Consider the following 10636-nt stretch of genomic DNA (forward strand, 5'->3'; position numbering starts at 1 on the left):
CCACAGAAATTAAATGGCTATAAGAGACTTGAAGAAATTGAACAAGAGACGAGTCATGCTCTTTTACAGAGAATGCATTTAATAGAAATTAGAAGATTTTCTTATGAAGTATGATGTTGGAGACAATAAGTGGCTTTTAGGTGGCTTTATTAGAAATAATTGATGTTATTTTAAGTGTTTGGATATTTATGTATTTTACTTTTGTAATAACTTTGTGAAACTATATACGTTTTGGTGTTGTAGTTTCTGATTTATGGATTCTATCCTTTTTTTTAGAGCTTTTTGAATATCGTCATTTATGGATTCCAGCTTATTTTGATCACCACTTTTGGGCTGGGATAAGAAGCACACATAGGAATAAAAGCATGCATGCTTTTTTTAACAAGTTTATTACGTACAATAGCTCATTGATTCAATTTGTGAAATAATATGATAATCACTACAAGAGAATCGGCTCTTAGCTGCACAAAATTACCAGCATTTCCAGAAAACACCGCAAATCAAGTTAGTTGCTGCGGTTCTTGTTGCATAATCAGGCTCTGTTCCAATTGATCCGAATTGGTGGCTATTTTGGACCCCAACCGCATCTAATAACCTGGTGGGGGGAGGGGTTGTTCCATTAAAATACCCCTACCAAAATATTTCGGCGCGTTTAACCTTCCTCCTTTTGGCGCGAATCCTAGCAGAGCAAAGGTGCCAATCGCTAGTCTCCTTTCCCTGCCGTCATGACTCGTCCCTTCGTCAGTTCCAGCCGCCACGTCCGTGTCATCATTCTTCCCCGTGACTGGTCGCCTCCCTCTGCTGTGTAGCTCCCGCGCCTGAAGGTAAAGTGAAAAGGATCATCCAGGCCTTCTCCTTCCTCCATGCACATCTGTGACGTCGTCAGTGGACACCCTAACCATCCATCCCGGTGTCTTCGTCGGTTGCCCTCCCCTTGCCCTTGCCCTATTGTGCGTTGCCGATCGCACACCATCCTCTCTCTCTCTCGTATGTTTCTCTCCCTTGTCTCCATTTAATTTCAATGGCTATTGATAAATTAATGTTCCATCAATTTAATCTCTGTTCCTTCTGAATTTATGTTTTGAACAACATTGGTCGATTAATTTTGTCCAATATTTTCTTCCCCAATTTAACATTCAGATTTAAGTTTTCCCCAATTTCTGAACCCCAGGGTCTTGATATGTTTATGTTTATTACTTCACCTCATCACTGATTAAAAGGAATGTGCACAAAAGACCAATGCGATTAAACATGCAAATAAATCTGAAGTAAGTATGTGACCATTAACATTATGGACTATTAACAATTTCCTACAATATGGACTATTAACATTATTTTTGGTGCTAATTAGTGTAGGAGAGTTAACACACAGTTCTCCTCTTTATATGTCCATCTCTAAGTTTTCCCTATTTCAATTCCATTATGAAAATAAACAGCTTTATTTTTAGTGATTAAACAGAGCATATTTTGCCGTCGGATAAACATAAGATAGAGAAAGAACAAAATACTTAGCTTCGAAGTCAAGTTGCTCAACTGTTAGAGTTAGAACAAGATCAGAAATTGCAGATACAATAGCAAGATTCAACAATCCAAACTTTGCAGGTTTGTCATATATAATTCTAATATGCACAAAATATTCATTAGGAATTTCTTGAGTATTTTATTAGTATTTTATTGACAGTTTCCTAATAGAAAGTTAAAATAGTCTAAATAATGACAAAAAGGGATGGGATCCACTTACGTAGAATGAATGTAAATCCATGTTTTTTGATTGGTGCTTTGCCTTTCTATATATCTTTTGTAATTGAATTTTATATTTTTGTGATTTTTTCATTGAATTTCTCCTGCTTATGGGTTCTTTATTTTCGGTTGAGATGGGGGAGGGGGGATAATCTGAGAGATCATTTCTATCTACAAAGCTATAAAAGCTAAGAAAATGATTTACTGCTTGTAGGTTTTTTGCCCCTCAATTTTGTTACTTTCGCTCTTATTTTGTTTATTAGGCCAGTGTTTGAATATTGTTTGTCTTTTCTACCTTTCATTTACGAAGTTGTGTTAGACTTTAAATGGTAGGAAATTATGTTTTATTGATTATTTGTTTTCCCTCAATAGTAAAACGTACACAGCCTATAATGGCCTTTTTTGAGACTTGATTATGATAGAATACAATAGTTTATTTGTTATATTTTTAGAATCTGGCATGCTTTTGTTACTTTTATTTTATTTTATTTGCCTTTATTCTCATTCACTCTCTACTCTGCTGGAGTTTTGGTTTTCTTCTTTATGGTTGCTTCTATGGCATGCTGACAAGTGCTATGTTCAGTCAAAATCTCAATTATGTAGGTACTGCCTGTCTTTTGTAGCATGAAACTATAGGACAGTAGGAGCACCACTTTTTGCCACAAATCAGCCACTGTGCATATTTATCGTCCTTATGTTACTTTATTCACATTCAATTATGTCATTTTTTGGATTATCTAAATTTTCACACAAATAAGTTCAAGTTGAGTTAATCATTAGTCCCAAATGTATGTTACCATCTTCTTTTTCTCTTTTTCTTTTTTTTTTAATTTCTTTTTTAAATGCTTGTGAGATAATTTGTGGTTCTGCTTTCTTCCATGACATAGGATAAAATTAAAACCCATGAAACTCATTTTGATAATACTCGTTCCTACCCTCCCACTTGTGATGACATTTTGATAATTTACTCTAGGAACATTCTTGTTTCAATTTGGTCCCCAGCTTATTACAGGGCTACATAATGGTTTCAATTTGGCTCTAGACATCTCTCGGAGTAACATTCTGAATTTGTCTTAACTTAAGCTTATCTCTGTATTCTTTTTTTTTGTTTTTTTACCTTGAAGCAGGTTCTCTGACGAGCGGATATCTCGGAGATTTGAAACAAATTATTTGGGGTGCGTCCCTGTACCTTCAACTGTGATAGGTATTTTATTTGTTAAGAACCAATGAGTCTTGCACAAAATCTTTTCGAGAATTTACCAAGTATTTATTTTTAATCTAAAGACCTATAAATTAATGGCAAACCACTTCGCAGATCTATTTGTTCTATGACTCAAGTTGTTCTACCAATTTGAAACAGCAAAATTTAGGAGTGTTATGTACAAATCATGAAGCTAATTTGAACTTCAACTAGCATGCTTCCAAATTTCTGTTATATTGTCTCACCTTTTTCTTATCTTTTGGTAAAATTTTGGCACTCAGATTTTTGTTTTTTGGTAGGAGCAGGTGTATATATAAATCTTGTCTACACAACAAAAAAAAGTAATAATTTTTTACTACTAGTACATAAAAATAAATTATTATTCTTATTATTATTGTAATTTTACTGACTGAAATTGGATGGGAAGAACATAGTAAGAGTTACACACAACAAAAAAAAGTAATTATTTTGTACTAATAGTACATAAAATAAATTATTATTATTATTATTATTATTATTATTATTATTATTATTATTATTATTATTATTATTATTATTATTATTATTATTATTATTATTATTATTTAATAAATTATTATTATTATTATTATTATTATTATTATTATTATTATTATTATTATTATTGTTGTTGTTGTTGTAATTTTACTGATTGAAATTGAATGGGAAGAACATGGTATGTCGTTTCTAGAGAGAAGTGCATGATTCTTGTGTGAGCCCCTAAATCCTTTTATCAAGTACTAGGAAATAGGATTTCAATGTTTAATATAGAAGTGTAGATGTGACTTTTACGCATGCCACATGAATAATGTAGTAAATTATTTCATAGCCGGTACTAGTTTCCAGAATGTTCGTTGATATTTACCTTAGCAAATAGCAAGCAGCACAGCTATATAATTATCAAGATAGTAATATAGGTGAACCACATTGTCATGTATATATATAATAACAATAATTTTGTGGTTGGAGTACATATATAATAGTTTAGTTTTCATACCAGAGTTGCACCTTACTTAATATTATTTAATTGAAAAGTACACATATAGTAAGTAACCAAACTTATATATTTATAAGTTTGATGTGCATGTTAAAACTAGTTATCTTAAGCCCTTTATCTCTTTGTTTTTTATTTATGTAAGTGTAGAATTATTAAAATCCTTTTTTTTAGAATTGATTGTTTAGTTCTTGGATGCTTTTGTCTTAAGTATGTTCCTAACTCTAACGTCTATGCCTTTTTTTCTTTTTCTTTTTTAAGGTTTTATTTTACATTTCAATTTTTTGGCTTTGGGACCAGCATTTCTTTCTTTCAGTAATTTTTTATAAAGTGCAGAATTTTCCAATGAGTAAGCAACTTTTAATAAATCATCTTGTGTGATGCGTATTGTTCTGAAGGATAGTAACTATGTTTTATTATTTTCATTTTAAGAGTTATTGTCCAATTCCATTTTATGACTATTTTATTAGTTATTATTTGGTAGTCTGACTTTATTATTTGAATTTTCGGTGTTCTATTATATTATCGAAGTAGACATTGATAAGAGTTGGATTTCAAAGCCACGAATTGGTCCAGAGTATAGGGACGGTTTGAACAGATTCTTAGATTTCGCATTTGCCAATACATCGTCCGATGGGATGATACATTGTCCATGTCCGAAGTGTGGGTTCCGCCTTCTCCAAACTAGAGAGGATGCGTACGATCATTTGATAATAAAATCTTTCCCCTCTAGTTATACATTTTGGGTACATCACGGTGAGCGACGTGTGGCAGAGAGCTCTAGTGAAGGACAAGAAGTAGAACCCGATAGAAACCTCAAAGAGCTAATGATTGACATGGTTCAGGAGGTGTTCAACTTCCCAGGACTTCATGGCGACGAAGACGATTTAGTGAATGAACATCTTGGCAGGGATCGAGAGGAGTTGCCATACCTATCAAATGAAAGTAGTCGCGAGGCCCGCAACTTGCATGACCTGCTCGAAGATGGAGCGCAGGAGCTATACCTGGGATGTTCAAAGTTTTCTAAGCTATCTTTCTTGGTGAGGCTCTGTCATATAAAGTCTATGTGCGGAGTGAGCAACAAGGCCTTGGAATGATACTGGAGTTGCTGGCGGATGCCTTTGAGCATGGAAGGATTCTGAACACTATGCACGATGCCAAGATGATCATAAGAAAGCTCGGTATCGCGTACAAGATGATAGATGCATGTCTAAATGACTGCATGCTATACTAGGGCAGTGACTAAGGGCTATCTAAATGCAAGCGATGTGGGACATCGAGATGCAAGCAAAAGACTAAGAACTCAAGAGTGAGGATCAACAGGGTTGTTAGGAAGAACGGAAAACCGCAAGCGGCGAAGACTCTTCGCTACTTCCCCCTTATTCCACGTTTGCAGATTTTATACATGTCCAGTAAGATAGCCGCTGATAGCTGTGGCATAAGAGAGGTCATAGCTCTGATGGTATTTATCGGCATCCACGGGATGGTGAGGCATGGAAGGCATTTGACAGAACTTATTCCAATTTCTCCAGTAACCCGCGTAGTGTTCGTCTAGCCTTGGCTAGCGATGGCTTTAACCCTTATGGAAACATGGGCTCGAAGTACTCAATTTAGCCAGTGGTTCTTATTCTGTACAACCTGCCCCTTGGATTTGTATGAAACTTACCTTTTTTATCCTCTCCATGATTATTCTTAGGCCTAAAATCCCTGGAAATGATATAGATGTCTACTTACAGTCCTTGATCAATGAGTTGAAGCTGTTGTGGGTTGGTGTTGAAACGTACGATGCTTATAAGAAAAAAACTTTCAGGATGTATACTGCGTTAATGTGGACAATCAGTGATTTTTCAGGTTTGGGCAACTTGTCCGGGTGGAACACGTACGGTGGGAGAGCTTGTCCTGCGTGAAATTTAGATGCTGAGACTAACCGGCTTAGACACAGTCAAAAATGGTGTTTCATTGGTCATCGTTGCTTTCTGAATCCTAACCACAGATATAGATGGGACCGGGATAGATTTGATGGAAAGATAGAGGATAGAGGTCCACCTGTCAAACTCTCTTGTGGAGACATTGTGAGACAACTATAGGATGTGCATGTCCACCTTGGTAAGGTGCAATCAGTTACTGGGAAAAGGACACGCGGACAACAAACTGCCGTACAAGATGAGTCTCTTTGGAAGAAAAGGAGTATATTCTTTGAGCTCCCATATTGGGAAAACAATGGATTGCGTCACAATCTTGATGTGATACACATGGAGAAGAATGTGTGCGACAACATAGTTTTCACCATATTGAATGAGAAAGGTAAATCTAAAGACCACTTTAAGGTAAGGAAAGACCTCCAATTGATAGGAATCAAGCATGCTCTGTGGCCCTGGCACGATGAAAAGTACCCATCTGCCATCTTTACTATGACCAATCCACATAAGGATGTCTTTTTAAGGACTATCAAGAATGTGGTCTTTCTAGATGGGTACTCTAGCAACATTTCTCGCTGTGTTGACTTAAGACAGCACAAGTTTTTGGGCTTGAAAAGCCATGACTGTCACATTCTAATGGAGTACATACTTCCAATTGCGTTAAGGAATGCTTTGCCTGCCCTAGTGTCCTTTGTCTTGGCCGAGCTATCATCCTTTTTTCGCCGAATATGCAGCAAATCCATTGACCCTAAACAACTACCTTTCCTTCAGGATCATGTGGTCCATACTCTGTGCCGCATAAAGATGATTTTTCCCCTTTCTTTCTTTACCGTCATGGTTCACTTGACAGTGCATCTTGTCGAGGAGGTGCAACTAGGTGGCCCAGTGCATTATCGGTGGATGTACCTAATTGAAAGGTAATCATCAAACAATTGTTGATGTACATTTTTTACCCCGATTACCCATACATACTAAGTCACGTGTTATATTCTCAAAGGTACCTATGTTGTCTCAAGCAGTACGTGCGTAATAGAGCACGACCAGAGGGCTCAATTGCTGAAGGATACTTATCTGAAGAGATTCTCATATTCTGTTCAAGATACCTCGATAACGTCGATATTAGGATCAATCGACCAATGCCTGTTGCCGACCGACTGTGTGAACCTATGGATAGTGAAGACCCAGGGGTAGAAAACGCTGTGGGGGCTGCTTCGTTTTACGCTCTCACACCAGCTGAAAAATTTCAAGCTCACCGTCATGTCTTGGTTAATTCTCCGGCTGTGGAAAAGTTCATAGAGTAAGTACAGTTGAGGTTATAGAATACCAAGATGATAAGTTATAGATGGAGATTCTAACATGATATTGCTACGATCTATCCAGTGCTTTCAGGGCCATCAAAAAAAGGAAGTTGCGAAGCAAGACAAGGTCCCAATCTCAAATAGACAGTGTTGTGCATAAAGAATTTTTCGAGTGGTTCAAGCATGAGGTGAGGCCTGTTGTGATCAATCTTGTTATCGACGGTCTCCTATTGTTTCTATCCCAAATATATATAAAACGTGTAACTGTTCTCTAGCAGGTCCCCTTAGGAAGCATTAGGCATTCAAAAGAACTGCAGTGGCTTGCATGTGGCCCCAATGTGCAAGCTAGCCGCTTTACAGCTTACAACGTGAATGGATTTAAGTTTAGGACACTGTCGAGAGAAGAAGGGTTGAAAACCTAGAATAGTGGGGACATGTTACTTTCGATACTAAAAGTTATGCAAGCAAGCACGACAATAATGTTGTAGTTGGTAGCATCTCGTATTATGGACAACTAGTGGACATCATTGAGTTGAATTACAGTGGTTAATTCACAGTCGTTTTATTTAGATGTATCTGGGCAAACACCACATTTGGTAGAGGTATAAAACAAGATATTTTAAGCCACATTTTGGTCAATTTCTCTAATCCGATACATACTGGTGATCGAGAGGATGACGAACCGTACATTCTTGCATTAGAGGCGCGCCTTGTATACTACGTGGATGATGAGTTTGATAAGGAATGGGGTGTAGTAGTCCATGTGAAGCCAAGAGATTTGTTTGATATGGGCGAAGAGAATGATCATTGTGAACTGGAACTTTCCCCCCAACTGAGTTTGACTGGGTTGGCTGAGTGTAACGTGGAAGGTTTTTCGCTCATAAGGAAGGGCGATTTAGAAGAACCCACCAATGATGCCTTCGATACTGGCGAGGAGGCTGTTGATTCTTAGATGTGTTTGGCAACGAAGAATGCTAGATGTTGATTCTTATGTAATCCTAATTTTTAATTCTCTGCTATTTAGGGTAGTCCATAATCTTACCAATTTGCTAAGGGGTTCATAATGTTGCTGGTGTGATACATATGCTCCTAATTAAATTTCTTTGCCAAGATGTGGTAGTCAATTATTAACATTTATTTGCTAAGTAGTTTATAATGATTCTTTCGCCATGTATGCTCATAGCCAGCAAATAATTTTGATGTATATACACTAGTACTAGTACATGGCTAATTCTACCATACATGTTCATTTTATCTTTTTGAAATGGACATTGGATTAAGTATCGAGCTATCATATGCATCAAGAATGCTCATTGTGTTTTGTGCAGGACTCTGAAAGGTGTATCATTTGTACATATCTTACAATTTTAAGAATATGGTGCATTTGAACACTATTCTACTATAATTTGCTGCTACACTAGCAGTGAATGTCACAACTGATGGTGGCTTATAATGGTTCTCTGATAGGCAGAATAATTGCCAAGTGTGATTAAGGATTTCAGATATTTGATTTGGCTTTTTGAAAAATAGAGCAGCAGGATTTAACTGTTGATTAACAGGAATATATAAAGTTATTTTCCTCACTTCTTTTATGAGGGGACTTATCAGGGAAATTGGAAGAGAGGGACTTCTTTCTTTGCGGCACTAGCATATGGTTTTCCAAGGCGATGGTTCAGGCATCTCCATTCTCATCGCTTGAGCACGCAATATTGTTTGCAAGGGACTTATGGTTTAACAAGTCGCTTATTCAATCTTGGCTGAATGTATTCTCTGCACAGCTGCACATAGATGAGGCTGCTAAGTTTGCGCCTAGGCCCATTATGTTGGTACGCTCTAATATGTCTGACAATAGTTTGTTCTTTTTACTTTTCGAAACTGCAACAGTAATTTGAATGATTTTATTATACTATAAAGAAAGGACACGACCCAAATTCTAACCTTGTTTGAATCTCTCAACATTGTTGGAATTGGAGCAATTCAGAAGAAAGTACCGCAGAAAATTTGGCTTTGTGTTCATAATAAGTACAGACAAGAAGCTGTCGCACCAAATACTATAGGAGGTGAAGGTAAGAAATGGATTTAAGAATCAATTATAGTAAACTATGGATTTGGAAGCCACGTTTATATAAGATTTAAAGAAAATTGTTTGAATTGGGAATAATTCTTTCTCTCTCTCTCTCTCTCTATATATATATATATATATACATACATGCTCATAAGTTCTGGTTAGGGTACAAAATCTCTCTTCATACTTAGTTCTTGAATCTAGACTCATTTTTATAGTTCATCATCTGATAAGAGCATAAAACAAAATGGTGCTGAATAGTATATAAAGGGAATCAAAACAAGTACAGAAATTATCATTCCTCTCTCAGCAGAAATGCCGCTGATATGATGGGACTTTAATTTCCATCACATAGTTAATTATCTACTATAATGTTTATAATAGTGTATCTATATATCTAAATTGCATTGCTATACATAATAATAACATTAGGTGAGAGAGATCGAACATAAGGATAGAGGAAGTGTTTGAATTTGGTTATACACTATTAATCAATCATGTTAAGTCTTTAAGCCTTTAGTTGATTTGGTTGTAGATACACTGTACCTCTAATTCTATTTTCTTGGGTTATAAGTCTTGAACTCAAATATTTGACCGCTCATGGGTTGATGTCTTGATGACATATAATAGAGGACTTTGTAGCAATGGTCAACCCCCGAAATCAGTGATCAATTAATCAGCTAAATTAAAACTTAAACTGAACAAACAAGCCCATGGATCCAATTACACAGTGGCTCTATTATTGGTCCGTCTGTTGCATGGATTCTCTAATCCCTAGTCTATATATGCCAAGACCCGCATGTATTGTAACATACTCAATTCAATAATATTCATTCACTAAATCCATATCACCTTTGCAATTGATGTATCGCTGAGGGAAATTTTGGATTAGTGCTAAAAGTACTTTCATTTGTTAAAAGTACTTTCAATTAATATAATATTTATTAATGTAATAAATATCAAGAATTGTGATACCATTACTTCTAGTTAGACAAGAACTTCTCAATACTTATATATGCTCTGTTGCACATTGCGCAGACACGCTATGAGAATTCTCTTTCTATAGAATTTGATATTACATCTCGGGAGAAATTCATTCCTATAGAGAGAAAGCTTGCACGACTTTGGAAGCGTAAGCCAAATAATAGCTCTACAATATTATGCTTAACCTTTTTTGTTTTGGACAATTGGTAACACATTGGATTCACTTGGAGCTGTTGTAAATTTCAGGTTTATCTTGAGAGACTCCAGAAGAAACAGGGGAGGTGATTCAAGACTCGATGCAGGAAGAAGATGTTATGAAAGATGATAGCTCTGAGGATAGGGGTGGCAACGGAGTGGATTGGGGCGGGTTTTTACTCTACCCGACCCTGCTCCGCCGTACAACAACCCGCATAGAAC

General features: G+C 36.3%; 2 protein-coding genes and 1 long non-coding RNA gene across 4 annotated transcripts in view; all 3 read left to right on the forward strand.

Annotated features, from left to right (window-relative positions):
- On the forward strand, positions 323-1627 carry LOC110266197. Its single transcript, XR_002353216.1, has 2 exons — positions 323-950; positions 1352-1627. It is a non-coding gene; the product is annotated as an uncharacterized LOC110266197 (long non-coding RNA).
- LOC110266196 lies at positions 1832-5284 on the forward strand. Of its 2 annotated transcripts, none has more exons than XM_021110307.1 (3): positions 1832-1950; positions 2865-2944; positions 4488-5284. In XM_021110307.1, the coding sequence occupies exons 1-3, from the start codon at positions 1937-1939 to the stop codon at positions 5048-5050; spliced, it is 657 nt and encodes a 218-aa protein (XP_020965966.1). In that variant the 5' UTR covers positions 1832-1936; the 3' UTR covers positions 5051-5284. The 2 variants fall into 2 exon arrangements, with proteins under 2 accessions (XP_020965966.1, XP_020965967.1); XM_021110308.1 differs by having other exon boundaries at positions 2868-2944.
- LOC107618850 overlaps positions 5657-10636 on the forward strand; it is a 5495-nt gene continuing 515 nt past the window's right edge. Inside the window, exons 1-7 of the mRNA XM_021110306.1 lie at positions 5657-6789; positions 6870-7169; positions 7253-7358; positions 8779-8965; positions 9133-9236; positions 10274-10367; positions 10466-10548. Of these exons, the coding sequence (XP_020965965.1) occupies positions 6206-6789; positions 6870-7169; positions 7253-7358; positions 8779-8931 (1143 nt within the window). The 5' untranslated portion in view covers positions 5657-6205 and the 3' untranslated portion in view covers positions 8932-8965; positions 9133-9236; positions 10274-10367; positions 10466-10548. The remainder of the gene's footprint in view (positions 6790-6869; positions 7170-7252; positions 7359-8778; positions 8966-9132; positions 9237-10273; positions 10368-10465; positions 10549-10636) is intronic.

The sequence above is a fragment of the Arachis ipaensis genome, chromosome B09 (assembly GCF_000816755.2).
Source record: "Arachis ipaensis cultivar K30076 chromosome B09, Araip1.1, whole genome shotgun sequence".
NCBI classification, from domain to species: Eukaryota; Viridiplantae; Streptophyta; class Magnoliopsida; order Fabales; family Fabaceae; genus Arachis; species Arachis ipaensis.

Coding starts and splice junctions, on each gene's coding strand:
- LOC110266196 (XM_021110307.1), top strand. Junction 2,945..4,487: donor TGTACCTTCAACTGTGATAG/GTATTTTATTTG, acceptor TTATCGAAGTAG/ACATTGATAAGAGTTGGATT.